Genomic DNA, 22,486 nt, shown 5'->3' with positions numbered 1-22,486 from the left:
GCCGCTCCCTTCTTTTCTTTGTTAACCTAAAATGATCAGCTCCTAATCCAATTAGGAGCAACTTATCCAAATCATATTTGGATCAGCCTTCTCTTTAGGTGATAAGGATAAACCCTTATCTTATCTGAAGATTAGATCAGCTTTCTCCTAATCTCATTAGGAGGTTTCTAGATCTGAATAACATTCAGATCTGGACTCTCTGAGTGGATACGGTCAAGACCCTATCCTATTTGCTAATCCATCTCTGAATTCGCCCCATAAATGACTAATTAAATAGCCTAGTTTGAAATTGGCTTTAAGCCCATTAAGCTTATGTGCTCACTTAACCTTCCTAACTGCTGCCCAGTTGGGCTTCCTTGTATGGCGTGGGACCCAAACATTGATCTACACATCAGCCACATTGGTTCAGCCCAGCCTTTGTTACAAGGCCTGGCCGAATACACTGTTATGGACAGTGCACCCCTGAAACCCATCTTATGGGCTCTATGGGCCCAACACTTACCCTAAGTGGTCCCTGGGCCAAGCCACCTTGTAACACCCAGGGATTGTGGGTAGATGCAAGATTAGCCCATCAGGTATTATCCTCAATGGTCTTACACTTAACCTCTCAGTCCATAATGATCATACACTGCCCGACAAGAGAGGACCTCTCCCTCGGCTGCAAGGAACAATGTTGCACTCTCTACTTATATGGATCCCGGGAATTAAAACCTTCTTGCAAACCTTTTAGAAACCATAATATATATACTTTTATATCTCATATAAAATATACTTTGCAAAACAAATCTCAACGATTGAAATAGGCTACCGGCAGTCTTGGTTTCCATCAGTAAGAGTGCATCCCCGATCATTACTTTTGTCCGACAAAGGGGCTGATCCTGTCACTATGATCACCCACTCAGATGAATTCTCAGACTGTCCCAACATACACAGGTTTTGACCCCCGCTAAGGATCTCACTGATTGGTATATCAAAGACAGCCCAATCCGACACCTAGTGCAGTATCATAATCGAGTCTAGGGGTCGGGTGTAACTTTCCAGTTTTGCCCATCAATCTCCAAGGTCCAAGGCAATACTGGAAATCTGGTCCAGTTCAAAGATTCAATTAATCCTACACTGTATGTGCCTAGGGTCTCACCCTGGCAGCTGAGACAGGCCACCCCAACTGACTTGGTGGCACCACAGTGTCAGCCTTGTCAGGATAGGTCTCCCCAGACCGACCCACTGGCTGTGAACATTCTAAACTAACACGAGTCTCATTAAATGTCCAATTTAAGTGTATTACACAGAAACATACCAAGGGAACATGAATCAAATATGCACTTTTAGTCATTTACAATAAACTCATAAAGTACATCATTCTGATTGAAGCTAAGGGCATACAAAACTGTCTAACACCATCATCTTTAGACAATGGTCATGAAGTTGTTGGTTCTCAGTCATTTTTGCAATCATAAACAACTTTAGGACCTTCTATCAAGTAGAACGATTCTACTCTTCATACATTGTCCTCAAACTATCTTGGACATCCTTGGATACTTCAATCTGATTGAATTGTCTATGTATCGGATTGTCTAAGGAGGCTATGATAAAGCACTGGGCAAGAGAGTTCTTCTCTTCCCATTCTTGATACTCCTTCGTACGGGCCTCAGAAGCCCAATCACCGGATGATCCGGAGCAGGGTTTTTATCAACCTTGTCCAGGTTTTTGAACGTCAAAACCAGCATAAGGTTACGGAACTAGTCAACATAGTTTGTGCCCTTAAATTTGTTGTTGTCCAACAATTTAGCGAACTATCCTTGTGCCATTTCTGATAAAGGCAATGCAAATTATTAGTCCACAACCTAAATTGATTCATGCTAATTACATAGAAAAGGCTTTTAGTCTATGTTCCATTTCTATTTCTTCATGTTTGAGATTTCAATCCTATCTCAGTGACGGAGATGCGGTTATGTCTCTAGAAATGTGGGAAATCACATACGGTGCATGGAGCCAATTGTTTTAGCTACAAAGCCCCACCACTTTTTGTGAATGATCATATCCACTCATCTTATGAGCTTTCCCTTTGGCCTCTGTCAGTCAAGGTTCATTGCCATTTTAGGTTAAAATTTTCTTTCCAGTAAGGGTAGACCCATCATATTCATGAACATCAAGGTACCATGAGAGAGTCTTCCATTTTAAGATAGGCCCCTCTCACATCGGTCTATGACGCCCCTATCATCTTATGAAGCAATCAAATAGACCCACCAACAAATGGATAGCCCAATTTTATGGTGCATCTCCTCATTACTGATAAGCCCATTTTCATGCTAATGATGGAAGGCCTTTAGAAAGTTCATCATATGAATCTCCCTATCACATGCACTTATATATATGGAGGGAACAAGTTGTAAACGTCCCTAGATCTGATTTGGGTCAAACCAAAGTGGCTCCCACTGACTTTCTTAAAGTCAGATTTAAATGGGCCCAAAACAGGCTTGGATTCTGCACGGTTCCTCTTGATGAGGAAGCTGATGTGGGGCCCATATCTAGGTATATGGGCTGAACTACAAAAAGCAGTTCGGCCCATATAGCAATTATGCTGAAAATGGGCTGAAGCAGTTTTAATTAACCAAAACTGGTTTTGCAAGGGTGGGCCAAATTGCATCTTGTGATGGACCGTCAAGCCCTCGGCCCATAACCGAATTTGGGTCAGAAAATTAACCCCATCGAACCATAGGTCAAATTCGGCCTAGGGTTTGGTGTCCAAAACAATATGCAATTTCAAGAACATGATCTGAAAACTAATTACAGCCGAAAAAGACAATCAAGATCAGCAAGAAAATAAATCAGAGGGTTGTAGTGTGATGTTCTTGGACAATCTGCAAACCTGCAAAACAAAGGTTAATCACAGGTAGCACATTCAATATTTGCAAACAGCAGATTGTAGATCTTGTATCTGCGAAATGTCTTCTTCTCCTCCATGCGAACCAGCACTTCTTCCAATGTAAAAAAAAAATAGAAAACCCTAATTTTCTATTAATTACATAAGATCAAATTCTATACATTTTGTCTAGAAAATAAAATGAAAATTATTTACAGACCAAAATAATAGAATAGAAAAATGCAGGAAATAATCACAAAAATAATCATAGAACCATTCCATAATTAAATCAGAATCTAAAAATTAATTTTTAGATCATACGCCCCATTACTGAGAACCAAATTCTCAGAAAAACAACAATCTGCGCAAATTGGGTAGAACCGATTCTGCCCATTTGCGCAGGTTCAAATTAGGTCTGATTTGGTTCAAGATTTAAATCTGGCTCTAATACCACTGAAGGGATGGGAGATCCATCATACGGATGGCTGAACCATGCAGGGTGGCTGGGCGAAATTTCAAAAATTTCTTTCTTCCATCCGGGAATTGGTGTGTCCGGAAGCGTGTCGTTAACCACTTCGGAACATAAGTTTAAATATTTATAATTTTATTCCAATTCTCAAACAACAACTAACGCAGTAAAGTGATGAGAATGGGTCATATCCATAGGGAAGTGAGGAAAAATTAATATTTTCTTAGATCCGAACAAGAGAACACAAAGGGGAGTTGCAGAAATATAAAATTAATTAATAAAAAAATGGAATTCATTAAAACCAAATTCGAGTAGTACTGAGAATAACAAGTGCATAAAAATAAATAAATAACATAAACAACTAAATAAAAGAAACAAAATAAAAATGTTTGAGAATTAGATCAGAGGTAGCAGTTTATGGATCTTTCCTTCCACCCTCGAACTTCTCGAGCTAGGCCTTCCGTCTTACCTGGCAGAATTTCAAATCTACAGAAAAGAAATAAAACACAAATTTGCAGGAAGGAAAAATTAAACTAGAAACTAAACACAAACTGACAGTAGTGGTGTTGATGAACTGCAAGTAGGAACCCCTCCTCTTGCTTGGGCATCCTCCTCTTCCTCTACCCTTGAACTTCTCAAGACCACCCTTCCTTCTTACCTGGGTGAACTAACCAACCCCTTCTACAGGGCCTCTGGGACCCTTTTTTATAGAGAATGGTGGACACAACTGGAAATAGGAAGAAAGATGGGGGCGATAGTTGGGACTTAGCAAAGTTAGGGATGCCCTAGGGTTTCTAATGGATGGCTAAGATGGTTTTGGGGTGATCCTATGGCTGAGAATAAAATGAGAGGGACCCAATATTATGTAGGGTTGAGATTTGGGCACCCAGAAATGGAGGGTGTAGATTAGAACATCTAGGGTTGAAGTGTTAAGGTTAAAAGGGTAGGTGGCGCCCTAGATTGAATGGTTGGGATATAAGATGGAGGGAATGGCTGAAATTTAATGGTAGGGGAGCTGAATCGTGAGGATTAGCAGAATAAGTGGTGCCCTAGGGTTTAAAAGCTACAAAGGAGAGCCTTAAAATGGATGGTGGAGATTAGGAGTGGATGGTGGATGTTACAAAGTTGGGGCAGCTAAGGTTAGCTAAGGAGGAAAAGAATGGGTTAAAAGGCTCCTCAGGGTTTGCTAAGGAGAGGGGAGCATGGTAATACAGTAGGATGGGCGCTAACTGGGTTTAGCAGATAGGAGGCGCCCTCCTGTTCTCAGTTCTTTACAAAAACACCCCCTCTCTCAGCTGGTCTTAACACCAGCTTCCCAAAAACTGCACTTCAACCATGAAAACTTCTCAGTTTTCTACATAATTTGCACAGAGACCCTTAGAGATCACATAATTGATTTTAACTGGGAAAAGGGTACACTTTGACTATTCTAAGGCCAAAAATTACACTGAGTATATAGATCTTTCCCATTACAAGGTCATCCCTAACAAAATTAATCAAGCATCCTGATTCCAGCATTCTCAAACTCTGTATAGATCAACATTGGGCTTTAGGGGTAAAACTGTCTTATTTTTAATATTACCGAAACATGGCTTAAAGATCTTATTTACCCTTCCATTTGCAAACTGTCTTGATAAGATGAGATTGATTTTAAAATCAAACAGGTATTCTTTGTATTATTTCTGACAGCGGATTTCTACCCCTGAACTTATTTTTATTGTTACCTTTCATCGTTTTACACGAATCTCGGCACTTGACTTAGGTGAAGAGACCCAATTACTAAGTGTTTGGTAAGTGTCTTTGGCATTCCCTTTTTTGTTTGACGTAAATCTCGACACTTGACTTGGCATTCTCTTTTGTTTTTTTTCTTTGCAACACTATTAAAGGGTACTCCACTGTCTCTTAACAATTTGAAGAATTTTGTCTAATTTCTCAATCTTTCTCTTCCTATCTTGACAGGGGAAAACTTGGGAGTATTTTCTAATTTCTAAATGATTTCGACAATATACAAACAAGACCAATTTTTTACTCCTATCACTTGCTACCAATTTCTACAGAATTCAATATTCTTTTATCAATTTCCTTAACTTTTTCTATTTGGGAATCTCTTTTAATGGAAAATTTTAAAAATTTCAGTGAAATTTTAATTCTCCATCTTTAAAGGTTTAGCTTCACAATTTTTTTTCAAAATTTCTCTCTCTTTCCTCACCCCCAACTTAAATGCCATTGTCCCTAATGGCATGACTAGAATGATGCAAAGAAGATTTGTGCCAAAGGGAACAACGAGTAGGGTTTTCCTAAGGGGTTCAAGGTATGCCACCTAGTCTTGAATCAAGAAAATGAAAGAAAAAACTCTAACCCTAAAATTAACAGAAAAAAATTACGTTGGGTTGCCTCCCAACCAGCACTAAGTTTAACGTCTTTAGCCAGACGCAACTATTCATCTCTCTCATCCAAACTCTCATACTCACTTTCGCTTTCATACCAACCAGGACCGGATTGGGCTAACCAAGGGGTAGGTAGGTCATTCACGAGATTGTCCACTATGTCCACACTGCCTTCATCTTCCCCTAGGTTTGAATGCTTAGAGGCATTAAAAACATTCAATTGGACCTTCTGCTCCCCAAATGAGATGTCCATTTCCCTCGATTTACAATTGATATTTGCGTTAGCCATTGCTAAAAACGGTTGTCCTAAGATTATCGGGTTGTGGTTCAGTTCTTTGGTTGGGGTCATGTCTTGGACAACAAAATCTACAAGGAAATAACAATTTTCTATCCTGACAATGACATCCTCGATGACACCTCGAGGAGTCTTGACCGACCGATCAGCGAGTTGCAAAATTACTAGGGTAGGTTTCAACTCGCCGACCCTAAACCTTTCATAAATAATGGACGGAAGCAAGTTCACACTAGCCCCTAGATCCAATAGGGCCCTATTAATGATGATTCCAGAAATTATATAGCTAATAAGAGGAGCATCCGGGTCTTTCATTATCTGGGGAAGTTGGTTCAGGAGGACAGCACTCACATCTACTGAGAGCATCATTTTTTGTGGGGCCGATTGTGGCTCCATCAATTGAGTACAGCTCTTTCAAAAACTTGGCATAGGCCGGGACATGTTGGATCGCATTGAGGAGAGGGATGTTAATACTGACTTCCCGACTCTCCTCATTGAGAGTTTCTTTGTTCTTTAGCACCGGCCCGACTATGAGTGTAGTTGAAAAGGGAACTACAGGTTGGTTCACTATAGGCTCTTCTTCTAAAGTTTCCTTTCCTTCTTCTTCTCCCCCCAACTTAGGGTCTTCATGCTCCTTTTCTTCTTCACTAACTCCTGGGTCCTCTAAAATTCGCCCTCTCCTTAAGGTTATAATAGCCTTATTATTTTCAAACTGGAGGTTCTTAAGAGGTGGTTAAATCTGCTGTGGAGGAAAACCCGGTGGCTGATTTCTAGGATTCGCAACTGGTTGACTCGATAGTTGCCCTACTCCTCTTCTCGCCTTGGCTTCGGCTAGCTGTCCTATTTGGCTTTCTAATCTATCAAGCGACTGCTGCTGATTTAGGATCAATTGCTGAAGTTGCATGAATTGGTCATCAACTGTACGTGCTTGAGGAGGTTGTGGGTAAGTCTAATAAGGTTGGGCTGGTTGGTTCTTATGATGCATCTGCTGGAATTGGTTTTGCCCTTATGGCCTCTAAAATTGTTGGGCCATAGAGTTAGATGAATGATGATATTGTTGGGACAGTGTGTAGGTTTGACATGATTGAGCTAGTTGAGTCCCATGGTAATCATTGTACTCCCAATGACTTTAGGCTCCAGACCATTGAGAGTTCATATTTGGCATGGGGTTTTCTTGGACTTGGGCCCTATGGTTGAATTTGAGCTGATTTTCCCACCCAATGTTATATGGACTAGAGAATGGGTTAGCATTGGGTTGGAAAAATCTATGTGCCGCATGTACTTGGTCGACATGATGTGTTGGGCTTGCATAGATGGAACATGATGCATAGGATGACAAGGTTGGGTATGGGCCACTTTGTTGATGACGTGCAAGGACTTCGTCAAGTCTTTGGGCCATACCATTAATCTTGTCCAGTTGTCGAGACACATGGTTCCAATCAATTTGTGGCTCAGGTTGGAAGTAGTTTCTCATTCCACAAACTCCGGCCATTGAATTCATTTTATTTTAACCCCCTTTTTCTTCTTTTTTATTGAAATTTGAAATTTAAATTTTGAATTTTAATTTCAAATTTAGATCTTGAAATTTAAACTCAAATTTGATTTTTAATTTTTTTTTAATTCAAATTCAGATTTTGAAATTTAAATTCCTAAAAATTAAATTCAAATTTGAATTTTTAAATTTTTTTATTCTCTCTTTTTTATTTTTTATTACTTTTTTAAAGGCAAACAAATCAACCATACGACCAAGGGACTGACCTAGGGTTTCCTAAACTAGTGGTTCAACCAATGTGAATCCTTTTAGGTTCACTTGGAATTACACCACTTCCTTTGGTTAGCCAGGTAAGAGGTGGGGATGTGAGAGGCTCCCCTTGCTCTCGCAAGGACCTAATTAAGTAACCACAAAACCCGCTTAGGCTTAGCCGTTTAACCTCTTTCTTTAGACACAAACCGCCAGTTATGGAAAATAAGTTCAAGCTCTCCTAAAATTCAACACACCTTTGAACCAAATGTGAGGCTTCCTAAAGGATCTCGCTATCCAAATTTTAAATTAGAGTTAGGGTGAACCGCACACCTTTGAACCAAGTGTGAGGCTCCCTAAAGGATCTTGCTATCCAAATTTTAAATTAGGGTGAACCGCATGTGAAGGGTGGTGATTTTTGGGCCAAGGAAGGGTGATGAAATCCCCACCTTATCTTATTTAAGTTGGATGCCCTTAAATAGATTAACGGAAAGAGAAAATAAACACAACAAAATGCAACTAACTACAATGCATGAACAATTATTTCTAAAATGCAATTCAGCAATATACCATAAAAGAATAAAGCAAAAGGAACAATTAAAATAATAAAAAGAACACCTAACACATTCACAACTAATAATAATAATTTCAGCAAATAAATAAACCTAAATGATGCATTCTCTAGAATATAAAACCCTAAATATTGGAATGAAAATGCAAGAAAAATACTCACCAAATTTTTTTTCGATTTTTTTTCTATATTTTTTTTAATTCAAAGTTTAAATTTTTGGGAGTTTAAATTCAAATGCAGATTTTGAAATTTAATTTCCTAAATTTTATATTTGAATTTTTTTTAACTTTTTCTTTATTTTCTTTTTATTTTCAATTTTTTGTAAATTCGAAAATTTAAAATTTAAATTTCAAAAGTTGAAATTCAAATTCAAATTCAAATTTAAATTTAAAATCAGATTTTAAATTTAAACTCAAATTCAAATTCAAATTCGAATTAAAATTTAAATTTAAATTCAGATTTGAAATTTAAACTCAAATTCGAAAATTTCAACAATTTTCTATTTAGCAATTAATTATTCAATAAAAGCAACTAAAAGAAAAGAAATTAAATAAAGCAACAAATAATAATTGCAAACAGAAAATAAAACAACAATTAATTGTGCTAAACAAAATTAACAACTACTAAAAATAAATTCTGACAAACTAATTGTTAATCTAAAAATTAAACTGAAAATAAAATGATGCAAGCTGAAAATTACGCAAGAAATAGATAAAATAAAAGAAAAAAAATACAAATCTAAAAAAATAAACCGAAAATAAAATAAACAAAAGAAAAAATATGCTAAATTTCTTTTTATTTATATTTTTTTGCTTTTTTAATAAAATAAAAAACACAAATTTAAAAATTAATACGAAAATAAAATTAATGAAAGAAAAATAAGCTGCGAAAATAAATAAAATAAAATAAACGAAAATTATTTATTTATTTTTTTGTTTTTTTGTTTTATTTATCTGAAATAAACGAAGAAAAAAATGAATCTAAAATTTAAACCGAAAATTAAATAAAATAAAATAAACAAAAGAAAATTATGCTGCAAGAAATAAAAGAAAATTAGAATTTTTTTTTTTGTTTTTATTTTTTAAAATCTGAAATAAAAGAAAAACACAAACCCAATAAAACAAAAAAAAATGGAACAAGAAATTAAAATAAAGAAAGAAATAGATCTAGAAACAAAATTGAAGCAAAATAATACAAAAAAAAAATCGGATCTAGAAAAAAAATTAATTAAAAATTAAAAAATAACTATTCTATCAAAAAAAGAGTTTGAAAATAAAAATAAGAAAATTAAAAATAAAATGGAATGACTACCCCTTCTAGAATTCTTGGAGAGCTGAAGGAAAAACTATTTAAGGAGGTCTCCTGTAGGAAAAAGATGTTCAGCACCATGTGGTTCAAGCCCTTTGGGGAGAAAACTCTTTGAGTCAAAATCTTGGAGGGAGAAGAGAGAGATAGGTGCAAGAGAGGAGAAGAAAGGAGACTCAAGCAACTTCAAGAGGAGAAGAAGCTGAATTCGAATTTGGGAGAAGAATCCATTGGAGGAGATCAATCTAGGTTGTCTTCTTTGAATTCTGCGCTACTGGTAATTGAAATCAGCTAAGGGTTTCATGTTCAATTCTCCATTAATTTTTCTTTTTTGCTATAATTGAAGCATGATTTCTGTAAATTTAGATCTATAGTTAGTTTTCTAGGTTCATTCAAATGGATTAGATGCGATCTTGATGTTTCTTGATTAGAAATTTGATTGTAGAACAGCTAGCCGAACTGTTGTTTTGTAATTTCAAATCTGTAATTTTAGATCTTGATTTTGTAATGTCTGAATTGCTTGAGAAAGATTTTAGGCAATCTTAATTTTGTTTGGCCGAATTGTTCTTGATTCTTGGAAGTTCTAGAGTGCTTGAGAAAGACTCTAGGATTTCAGATTTGATAATCAAGAACCGAATTGATTGCAAGGTTAGAGATATTTGCACAATTCGATTGTTGTTCATTCAGCTGAAATGATGCCCTAGAATTGTTAGATCTTAATGCATGCATGGGGATTAGATTCTTGATAGAGATATAAGAATCTTCACTCATGGATAGAGTGAACATGCGCTTGAGAGAGGCTGTTCATTGCCTTGGGGTTTCACCAAACCAATGTTGAATCCTAATCTACTCGAATGACCTAGAGAACTAATTGCTGAATCCTTTTTGTGCTTAATTAGCTTGTCTTCTCAACTTGCATGCAAGGTGTTTGATCCAATTCCTTAGAGATAGTTTTGTAGTTAGGATTTCAGATTTGCAATAGATTTACAATTCGGCTAATCAAATAAGAGTAGACTGATATACTACTAGTAGTTGCTACATAAGTCCTCATGGGAAACAATACTCTATTCATCACTTTATTACTTGAGCGGCTAGTGCACTTGCTAGTGTAGCAAATACGCATCAAGTTTTTGGCACCGCTGCCGGGGACTTATTGCAGCAATATTAGGAACTATTAGCCACTCTTAATCTGATTTCTAACTCTGTACATTGTAGTTTAGATTTGTGTGCATTAACCTCTATTGCTGATTTAGGTAGTTTTCTTTCTTATAGCCGATTGTCTCTAACATAGGTTGTTGTTCTAGTTCAGTAGTGTAGATGATCTTTAGTTCTATACATTATAGTTCAGATCTGCACACACTAACCTACATTACTGATTTAGGTAATCTCTTTCTTCTTGTCGAATGCTTCTAATTCTGTGCTAGGTAATCTGATTTTTTTTTCTATATATTAGGTTCAGATCTGTAGATAGAGTAACTTCCCTTGCTGATAGAAGTAATTTTCTTGCTTATTGTTAATTGCCTTTATCTTAGTTTGTTGTTTTAGTTTCAGTAGTGTAGCTAGTTTCAGTAGTTTCAAATTTCTTTCTCCTTGCCGAATGCATCTAGCTAAGGTTGTTATTCTTGTTTCTGTAGAATGTAGCTTATTGATTCTATAGGTTATTTTGCTGATTTAGTAGATTTCAGATCTGTGTTTTGTAGGAAGAATCCCATAGCTTGCTGCTATAGATCTCATTTCTGATTTGATAGATTTCTGACTTGGGTAGATTTCTGATTTGTAGTAGGATTCAGATCTGTATATAGTAACTTTCATTACTGATATCAGTAGTTTTATTTCCTATTGCTAAATTGCGTAGTCTTAGGTTGTTGTTCTAGTCTTGGTAGTGTAGCTGCTTTTCAGTTCTGAATAGTTTATAAAAATTTTATAGTTCAGATCTGTGTACATTGACCTTCAGTACTGAAATCAGAATTCTATAGGTTGTTTTTCTTTTTAGCTAACTTCTATGTTTTGGAGATTGTTGACTGTTCTTCTTGCCGATTGGCTTTGTCTTAGGTTGTTGTTATAAATTTGGTTGTGTGCAGTTCTTTTTGATTGGATATGTTATGATTTGGTAATTTCGGTAATGTAGTTGATTATTAGTTATGTATATTCCATGAAAATATTACAGTTCAGATCTGTGCACATTTACCATCATGGCTGAAATCAGAAATCCTCTTTCTTCTTGCCGACTATATATATATTAGGCTGCTAGTCTTGTCCAATCTTGTATATCAGCTCGGTAAGGTGCAGTTTTCTTGATTTGAGAAGGTACTTCTCTAATTTCAATCATGTATATCAGATTTCGGATCTGTTTATATTCAGCTTGCTGATTGTTCTTGTGCTTGAAGCTCTTCTTTTTAGATAGCATTCAGTCTTTGTCTTGTAAATTACTGCTACAGTAGTGGTTAACAGTACTTCTTTATTAGGATTGTTGATTGTTTGATTATTTACATTTCTGATTGGTGTACATTAGTCTTTTTATTGCTTTGACTTGTACAATTTATGACAAGCAGACCTGAACCGGAGGAAGTCCCTTACGATCCATAGATTGAAAGAACCCTCCGCATCCACCTAAGAGCTGCTAGACAAGTTATAGCTGAAATTGAAGAGATGGCTGAACCAAGGACTATGATGGACTATGCCAAACCAACCCTAACTGGGGCTGCTTCAAGCATTGTAAGACTAGCCATTGCTGCTAATAATTTTGAGATCAAACCAGTCATAATTCAGATGATCCAAAACACAGTTCAGTTCTGTGGTATGGCTCATGAAGATCCAAACTCTCACATAGCCAACTTCTTGGAGATTTGTGACACTTTCAACCACAATGGGGTGAGTGTTGATGCTGTTAGGCTGAGGTTATTCCCATTTTCATTGAAAGACAAGGCCAAGGCTTGGCTGAATTCATTACCGGCCGGATCTATAGCCACTTGGGATGAGATGGCTAGTCGATTCCTCTCCAAGTACTTCCCCCCATCCAAGACAGCAAAGATGAGAAATGACATCACCACTTTCTTCCAACAAGATGGAGAATCTCTATATGAGTCATGGGAGCGTTATAAGGAGCTGTTAAGGAAGGTCCCTCATCATGGACTTCCTATATGGCTGCAAGTGCAAACCTTCTACGATGGTCTAACCGAAGCCAACAAGACCATTCGAGATGCGGTAGCCGGGGGCTCCATCAACAATAAGACCCCTGAAGTGGCCCATGCACTTATAGAGGAGATGACAGCCAATAATTACCAATGGCATTCAAGGAGGGCACAAGTGAGGAAGCAGCATGGTCTTCACAATGTGGACACATATACAGCTCTATCTGTGCAAATAGGTGCACTTAGCAAGAAAATTGATGAGATGCAGATGGCAGCCATGCACGTGCAGTTCGTGACATGTGATTGGTGTGGGGGAGGCCACATCAGCACTGCATGCCAAGTTGGCAATCAGTTTAGGCAGTCCACAGAACAGGTTGACTTTGTTGGCAACTTTGCAAGGCAGCAAGGAAATCAGTACCACCATGCCTTTAACCTCGGATGGAGGGGCTACCCGAATCAGTCATGGCCAAATCAGCATGGGCCGAAGCCCTTCCCCCAAAATTTCCATCAGTTGGAAAAGAAATCTAACCTAGAAGAGCTAATGACCAAGTTCATTGCTAGTACGGAAACAAGATTTCAGAATCAAGAGGCTTCAATAAAGAACTTGGAAAATCAGGTTGGGCAGTTGGCGCAAATGATTTCAGCAATAATACCGGGCACTCTACCAAGCAATACAAAAGTAAATCCACGAGAACAAGTGCAGGCTATCACTTTAAGAAGTGGTAAGGAGCTGCCGAAAGTAGAGAAGAAAGCAAGGGCTGGAAACAAGGCAGATGCAACCATTGAAACCAAAAACAAGAAGGAGGAGCAATCTGAACCGCAGCAAGAAAGACACCAACAGCCACAAGTTCCCTTTCCCAATAGGCTGAAGCAACACAAGTTGGAAAAGGAATTCGGTAAATTTCTTGAAGTGTTTAAAAGTTTACATATTGATATTCCTTTTTCTGATGCTTTAGCCCAGATGCCACACTATGCCAAGTTTTTGAAGGAGATATTGGCAAACAAAAGGAAATTGGGAGATGTGGCTACGGTTGCTCTAAACGAAGAATGCTCGGCAATCCTTCTTAACAAGCTGCCCCAAAAGCTTAAAGATCCAGGGAGTTTCACTATTCCTTGTACTATAGGCAGTTTAAAAATTGAAAAGGCATTGTGTGATTTAGGAGCTAGCATAAATTTAATGCCATATTCGGTTTTCAAGAAACTGGGATTGGGAGAACACCAACCCACTAGAGTTGCATTGCAATTGGCTGATAGGTCCATCAAGCATCCTAGGGGAATTATAGAAGATGTGCTTGTTAAAGTAGATAAATTCATTTTTCCAGTTGATTTCATTGTATTAGGCATGCAAGAAGATGTTGATGTTCCTCTCATCCTAGGGAGACCTTTCCTAGCTACGAGGAAGGCAATGATTGATGTCCAACAAGGACAACTCAATCTTAGAATTCAAGATGAAGAAATAATTTTTAAAATGTCTGATGCTATGAAACATGCACCCTCTAGTGATGATTCTTGTTATATGGTTGATGTTATTGATTATGCAGTTGATGATTGCTTTTAGGTAAGCAGGTTGGCCGATCCTCTTGAACTTTTCCTACAAGAGGGAGGAGCTGCAAGGGAAGAAAATGAAGAGATTAACCGCATGGCAGCATACCTGAATGCCAAGCCACAATTCCGAGGGAAAGGATTTCTTAAGTTGGAGAGCTTGGACAGACCACCAATACCAACAAGAAAGCCTTCAATCCAAGAACCGCCCACCCTTGAACTAAAGAAACTCCCACCTCATTTGGAGTATGCTTTCTTAGAGGCATCATCAGCTTTACCGGTAATCATATCAGCAGCCTTGAGCCCATTGCAAAAAGAAAAATTGTTAAGAGTGTTGCGAGAAAATAAGACAGCATTGGCTTGGAAGGTAGCTGACATCAAGGGCATCAACCCCTCGGTATGCACACATAAGATTCTGATGGAAGATGGCAGCAAGCCCTCAGTTCAGCCTTAGAGATGCCTGAACCCGAACATGAAGGAGGTGGTGAAGGCTGAAGTCATTAAGCTCTTAGATGCCGAAATTATTTATCCTATCTCTGACAATTCTTGGGTAAGCCTCATTCAAGTAGTGCCCAAAAAAGGTGACATGACCGTTGTTTCAAATGAAAGAAATGAACTCATCCCGACTAGAACCGTCACCGGGTGGCGAGTATGCATTGACTACAGAAAGTTGAATGAAGCCACATGCAAGGATCACTTCCCTCTCCCGTTCATGGATGGTTATTCGGGTTACAATCAGATCTCAATTGCACTGGAAGACCAAGAGAAGACCACCTTCACTTGCCCTTACGGTACCTTTACCTATAGGAGAATGCCATTCGGGTTGTATAATGCTCCAGCAACTTTTCAGCGGTGCATGATGTCAATATTTTCTGATATGGTTGAAAAGTTCATGGAGGTTTTCATGGATGATTTTTCAGTTTTTGGCTCTTCATTTGATGCATGTTTGAACAATTTGGAAAAGGTGCTTAGGCGGTGCAAAGAGACACATCTAGTGCTGAACTGGGAGAAGTGCCATTTCATGGTGCAAGAAGGCATAGTGCTTGGGCATAAGATTTCGTAGAAAGGTATAGAGGTTGATAGAGCTAAGGTGGAGACAATTGAGGAGTTGCCACCACCATGTTCCGTCCGTTCTGTGAGAAGCTTCTTAGGACATGCAGGGTTCTATAGAAGATTTATCAAGGACTTCTCCAAGATAGCCAAGCCATTGTCTACTTTGCTTTAGAAAGATGTGGACTTTGAGTTCACAGCTGAATGCCTACAAGCATTCAACACCCTAAAGGACAAGTTGATCAATGCACCCATCATGATAGCACCGGATTGGACACTTCCATTTGAGCTGATGTGTGATGCGAGTGATTCAGCCGTAGGAGCTGTTCTAGGACAAAGAGTGAACAAACACTTTCAGCCGATTTACTTTGCCAGCAGAACCTTGAGTGGAGCCCAACTGAATTACACCACAACAGAAAAGGAACTACTAGCAGTAATCTTTGCTTTTGACAAGTTTCGTTCATATCTGATTTTGTCCAAAGTTATTATGTATACAGATCACTCGGCATTGAGGCACTTACTCACCAAAGGTACCGAGAACCTAGCTACTGAAAGTGTTTGTTCACTACTGCAAGAATTTGATATTGAAATTCGTGACACGAAAGGTACCGAGAACCTAGCTACTGATCATCTCTCCCGGTTAGACAAGGTAGACTCAGAAGAGAAGACGATCAACACCATCCGAGAGGAATTTCCACATGAACAACTCTACTCCATTCAGGTCAATCCATCACCTTGGTATGCTGATTTTGCAAACTATCTTGCTGCACATGTTGTCCCTCCTAACATTTCATATCAGCAGAAGAAGAAATTCTTCTCTAATGTGAAATACTATTTATGGGAGGAACCTTTTTGTACAAGCTATGTGCAGATCAGATCATAAGGAGGTGTGTCCCCGAGGAGGAGATGGAGCCGGTGCTCAGGTACTGCCATGATAGAGAAGCGGGAGGCCACTTCGGAGCCAACTGCACTGCAGCCAAGGTCTTGCAATCAGGTTTTTATTGGCCAACATTGTTCAAAGATGCCCATAGGTATGTGTCCACCTGTGATCAATGTCAGAGAGCAGGTAACATTTCCCGACAGAATGAAATGCCCCTCACTAATATCTTAATCTGTGAAATTTTTGATGTATGGGGTATAGATTTCATGGGACCCTTCCCGAATTCTTTTGGGAATAAGTACATCCTCGTTGCTATTGATTATGTGTCTAAATGGGTGAAAGCCATAGTTTTACCCACAAATGACTCTAGGAGGGTAGTACAGTTCCTGAAAAAGCTATTCACCCAATTTGGCACACCCCGAGCTATAATTAGTGACAACGGAACTCATTTCTACAATGCCCAGTATGAATGGCTGATGCAGAAATATGGGGTTACACACAAGTTGGCTACCCCTTATCACCCTCAAACCAGTGGCCAAGTCAAGCTAGCTAACAAGGAGCTCAAAAGAATTTTAGAGAAGGCAGCAGCCTCTGCTAGGACAGATTGGGCAATCAGGTTAGATGATGCATTATGGGCCTATAGAACTGCGTATAAAACACCCCTCGGCATGTCCCCATACAGGCTAATTTTTGGCAAAGCATGTCATTTACTAGTTGAGTTGGAGCATAAGGCATATTGGGCACTAAAATTCTTAAATTTTGATTTACAGGCCACAGGAGCTAAGAGGCGGTTGCAGCTGAATAAGCTGGATGAATTCAGACTTGCCGCCTATGAGAATGCCAAGGTTTACAAGGAGAGAACTAAAAGATGGCATGATAGGAACTTGTTGAGACGTAACTTTCATGTGGGCCAGCAAGTGTTGCTGTATAATTCCCGTCTCTGGTTGTTCCCAGGCAAGCTGAAATCCAGATGGTTGGGGCCTTTCACCATTACATAGGTTTTTCCCCATGGGGCCATAGAGGTCACCCACCCGGCACAAGGCACATTTAAGGTGAATGGTCAATGCCTGAAGCCATATAGGGTGGGTGGAACAATGCCTCCTCCATCCACTGTTTATCTAGACGACCGGTGACCTCCCTAGACTGTCAAGCTTCAGATGCTTAGTCATATAATGTCTTAATTGATTATGCTTTTCTCATTCATAACATTTAATTTTAGTGTAGTTTTTTTTTAGGATGTTATTTGAATAAAGTTGCTGATCTCTATTTCTAGTTTAATGTGACTCTTAGCAGCTAGAGGCTTACCATCAAAAGAACAATTGCAGAATTTGAGAATGATCCTCAGGGAAGTCCTCTAAACCCCACTGTATGTGTCAGTTTTTATTCTTGTGAATGATCCAACTTAGCACAATGCATGAGGATAAGGGAGCTGAATATGACTTTCATCATGACCAGCCCTAACTACCTTCATATGTATAAGGCATTTGATTGCATTATTAATGATCAATCGAGCTAGTCACATTTGAACTGTTAATGCAGAAAGTTCAACAATTGCAAAAGAATTGACTTCGCTATTCCGAGCTGAATAGTAAAACTAGCAACTTGGAATATGAGTATTGTTATCTACCTCAAGCCTGTGACTAGTGTGAGATGGAGCATAAAATGCACTCACACCAAAAGAAAATACCCTGTGTGAGATGGAGCATAAAATGCACTCACACCAAAAGAAAAAAAAAAAGAAAAAGAAGAAAGAAGAAAATACCCCATTGAGATGGAGCATAAAATGCACTCACACTAAAAATTTGGGGGAAAGAAAAGAAAAGAATTCAGTGACGGCTGAGGCTCTAAGGGACAAAATGCAGTTGAACACTCAATGAGGTGCAATTACAGATTTGAGACCTAGCTCAAAGTGATGGTTAATTTTGGCGGTCAAGGAGCTAATCTACATGTTGAATGGGAGTGAAAGTTGGAACTTGAAGAATTTCATATTCTCCCCTTCCTTGGCTCTTATGTATGTGATAAGAGTGGTAGTTCATAGGAATGGAGCAGAATACCTACACAAGTTTCCTGACCACTCAATGCATTTTTCTCCTAAAAAATCATCTAGTAAATGGTGAGAATAAGGGGGGATGATCAGTTTATGGCTGATGCCTTTGCTTGAGGACAAGCAAAAGCTTAAGTGTGGGGGTATTTGATGAGTGCACAAATTACACATATTTTATGAGGCTTTATGCATGGTTTTTATGCTAGTTTGTGTGATTTTTGCCCCAATTCAGCTTAATTTCAGGAAATCTTTAAGGGAAAACAATTCAGGAGAAAGAAATCATAAAACAAGGAAAAATGAGCTAAATTGGAGGTAATTCAGCCTAGTTGGAACAAAAGCCCAACTAAGAGGTCAAAGGAAGGCTATTCGGCCCATGCAGCCCATGCTGCACTCTTTAGGAGATGCCTAAAGAGAGAGCCTAGCCACAGCTTTCCAAGGGAGCCTATTCGGCCTAGAAAGGAGGAGGCCCATTTGCAGCTCAAGAGGAGCCCAAATTGCAGCCCAAGGGAAGATAGGGGCGGCAACTTCTAGAAAGTTCAAGAGAAGCTAGGGGCAGCAAATTCTAGAAGGTTCAAGAGAGGCTAGGGGCAGCAAATTCTAGAAGGTTCAAGAGAGGCTAAGGGCGACAACTTCTAGAATTCTTGGAGAGCTGGAGGAAAAACTATTTAAGGAGGTTTCTTGGAGGAAAAAATGTTCAGCACCTTGTGGTTCAAGCCCTTTGGGGAGAAAACTCTTCGAGTCGAATTCTTGGAGGGAGAAGAGAGAGATAGGCACAAGAGAGGAGAAGAAAGGAGACTCGAGCAACATCAAGAGGAGAAGAAGCTGAATTCGAATTTGGGAGAAGAATCCATTGGAGGAGATCAATCTAAGTTGTCTTCTTTGAATTCTGCGCCATTGGTAATTGAAATCAACTAGGGTTTCATGTTCAATTCTCCATTAATTTTTCTTTCTTGCTATAATTGAAGCATGATTTCTGTAAATTCAGATATCTAGTTAGTTTTCTAGGTTCATTCAAATGGATTAGATGCGATCTTGATGTTTCTTGATTAGAAATTTGATTGTAGAACAACTAGTTGAACTATTGTTTTGTAATTTCAGATCTGTAATTTCAGATCTTGATTTTGTAATGTCTGAATTGCTTGAGAAAGAATTTAGGCAATCTTAATTCTGTTTGGCCGAACTGTTCTTGATTCTTGGAAGTTCTAGAGTGCTTGAGAAAGACTCTAGGATTTCATATCTGCTAATCAAGAACCAAATTGAGTGCAAGGTTAGAGATAACTTGCACAATTCGGTTGGTCTTCATTCAGCTGAAATGATGCCCTAGAATTGCTAGATCTTAATGCATGCATGGGGATTAGATTTTTGATAGAGATATAAGAATCATCACTCATGCATAGAGTGAACATGCACTTGAGAGAGGCTGTTCATTGCCTTGGGGTTTCACCAAACCAAGGCTGAATCCTAATCTACTCGAATGACCTAGAGAACTAATTGCTGAATCCTTTCTGTGCTTAATTAGCTTGTCTTCTCAACTTGCATGCAAGGGGTTTGATCTAATTCCTTAGAGATATTTTTGTAGTTAGGATTTCAGATTTGCATTAGATTTACAATTCGGCTAATCAGATAAGAGTAGGCTGATATACTACTAGTAGTTGCTACATAAGTCCTCGTGGGAAACGATACTCTATTCATCAATTTATTACTTGAGCGGCTAATACACTTGCTATTGTAGCAAATATGCATCAATGGCTAAGAGGGTTTTGGGGTGATCCTTTGGCTAAAAATGGAGGGAGAGGGCGCCCAATATTATGTAGGGCTGAGATTTGGGTGATCAAAAATGGAGGGTGTAGATTAGAACATATAGGGTTGAAGGGTTAAGATTAAAAGAATTGGTGGCACCCTAGATTGAATGGTTGGGATATAAGATGGAGGGAGTGGCTGAAATTTAATGGTAGGGGAGCTGAATGGTGAGGATTAGAACAAAAGGTGGTGTCGTAGGGTTTAAAAGGTACAAAGGAGAGCCCAAAAATTGATGGTGGAGATTACAAGGAGGGATGGTGGAGATTACACAGCTGGGGCGGCTAGGGTTAGCTAAGGAGGAAAAGAATGGGTTAATAAGACTCCCTAGGGTTTCCTAAGGAAAGGGGAGCATGGTAATATAGTAGGATGGGCGCCAACTAGGTTTAGCAGATAGGAGGCGCCCTCCTATTCTTAGTTCTTTACAAAAACACCCCTCTCTCAACTGGTCTTCACACCAGCTTCCTAAAAACCGCACTTCAACTATGAAAACTTCCCAATTTTCTACATAATTTGCCCAGAGACCCTCAGAGGTCAAATAGTTGATTTTAACTGGGAAAAGGGTACACTTTGACTATTCTAAGGCCGACAATGCCCCTGAATTGATGCCCTTAAGGCATCAAAATGTAGGGATATCAGGAATCGTATTCCCTAATTTAGAAAAACTGCGTTTTTCAAGGTTCGTTCTTGAAACAAACCGGACCAGATCTAAAACCAAAAGAGGGAGACAGATATACCTGATATGGAATCAATGTAAATAACTCCCAACGTAGGTGTTCATACCCAAAGAAGTCACCAAAAGCCACCTCCATTGAAGATGACACAACTTATGGTGAGGTAGGATCAGCAAGGAGGTTTTTTAGAAAGAACCCTAATTCTTCAGCAAGAATCATGCAGGGTGTGAGCACGACTTCATATTGCTTCTTCTAGCAAGAAACAATATCAAGATCTAATTTTGATCAGTTCCAAGAGTGGAGATTGAACTAGGTAGGGGTGGCAAGAGCTGGGGGAGAAAACTGCAAAATGCTTAATTGCTTTTAAACTGAGGAATTCGCCCCCTTATTTATAGCCTTCTTTGGATTAGCTTCCTAATCCAATTAGGAAAGAGTTTCTTGATCCAAATCTAATATTTGGATCTGGGCTCTTAAGTGGATAACACATATCTTATCCTCTTGCTAATCCTAATCAGATTATAAACCTAATTCACCCCATTTAATTAAATCACTTAAACCTATTTTGAAATGGGTTTTAGGCCCATTAAGTCATATGGCTCACTTTCCCTTTTAAATGTCGGTTGTTTTGGCTCTCTTTGTATGGCATGGGACCCTAGCATTGATCTCCACGAAAGCCATATGGGTTCAACCTAGACTCTATTACAAGGCCTGGTCGAATTCACTACTGAAGGCAGTGAACCCCTGAGCCCATCAGTATGGGCTCTTAGCACGCCCAACATTTACACTAAATGGTCCTTGGATCCAGCCACCTTATGAAGGTCAAAGGAGTATGGACTTATGTGAGATTAGCCAATCAGGTATAAACCCTAAATGGTCTTACACTTAACCTCTCAACCCATAATGATCAAACACTGCCCGACAAGAGATGACCTCTCCCTCGGTTGCAAGGTACAGTTTTGCACTATTTTCTCACATGGATCCTGGGAATTAAAACCTTTTGTAAACATTTTGTGAAACCACAACATATATGTATATCTTTATACAAATATATTTTGCAAAAACAAATCTCAACAAGTTTGAAATCAACTGCCGATGGTTTAGGTTTCCATTAGAGAGAGTGCATTCCTTGATCCTTCACTTTGTCCGACAAAGTAGCTGATTTTGTCACTATGATCACACACTCAGGTTAATTCTCAGACTGCCCCAACATACCCAGGTTTTGACCCAGCTAAGGATTGCACTGATTGGCATATCAAAGATAGCCCAATCCAACACCAAGTGTAGTACCACAATTGAGTCTAGGGGAGAAGTGTAGCTTTCTAGTTTTGCCCATTTGTCTCCAATGTCCAAGGCATAACTGGAAAAATGGTCTGGTTCAATGTTTCAACCAAACCCACACTAATGTACTTATCGGCAGCACATTACTGTTAGCCTTGTCAGGATAAACCTCCCCAGGTCTATCCAACAACTGTGAAGATTCTAAACTAACACTAGTCTCATAAGTGTCCAGTTTAAGGGTATTACACAAAAACACACCATAATAACATGAACCAATTACGGACTTTATTCATTTACAATAAATGTCAATAAGTACAACAATCTGATTGGAGCTAAGGGCATAATTATCTAACAATCGACATCTCATCACCGAGTCAGCAAACCAACCCGGTATGTTAGCTTGGATCACCTCGCTCAACCCAAACTGCACCTCGGAAAGGGCGAGCTAGCAGAGCCCGTAAG

At 38.8% G+C, this 22,486-nt stretch overlaps 1 protein-coding gene and 1 non-coding gene across 2 annotated transcripts; one reads left to right on the top strand and one right to left on the bottom strand.

Moving 5' to 3' along the window:
* The first annotated feature begins 12,277 nt into the window (after window positions 1-12,277).
* Window positions 12,278-14,755, top strand: LOC104586489 (uncharacterized). The gene is made up of 2 exons (XM_088888304.1): window positions 12,278-14,161; window positions 14,318-14,755. The coding sequence occupies exons 1-2, from the start codon at window positions 12,278-12,280 to the stop codon at window positions 14,753-14,755; spliced, it is 2,322 nt and encodes a 773-aa protein (XP_088744430.1).
* On the bottom strand, window positions 12,656-12,762 carry LOC148791724 (small nucleolar RNA R71). Its single transcript, XR_016076846.1, has one exon. It is a non-coding gene; the product is annotated as a small nucleolar RNA R71 (small nucleolar RNA).
* Window positions 14,756-22,486: the final 7,731 nt, after the last annotated feature.

Source organism: Nelumbo nucifera, chromosome 5 (assembly GCF_055504915.1).
Source record: "Nelumbo nucifera cultivar China Antique chromosome 5, China Antique-T2T, whole genome shotgun sequence".
In the NCBI taxonomy this organism is placed as follows: Eukaryota; Viridiplantae; Streptophyta; class Magnoliopsida; order Proteales; family Nelumbonaceae; genus Nelumbo; species Nelumbo nucifera.
Note: the sequence above shows the minus strand (reverse complement) of the source record. Positions and strands in the feature narration are given on the sequence as shown.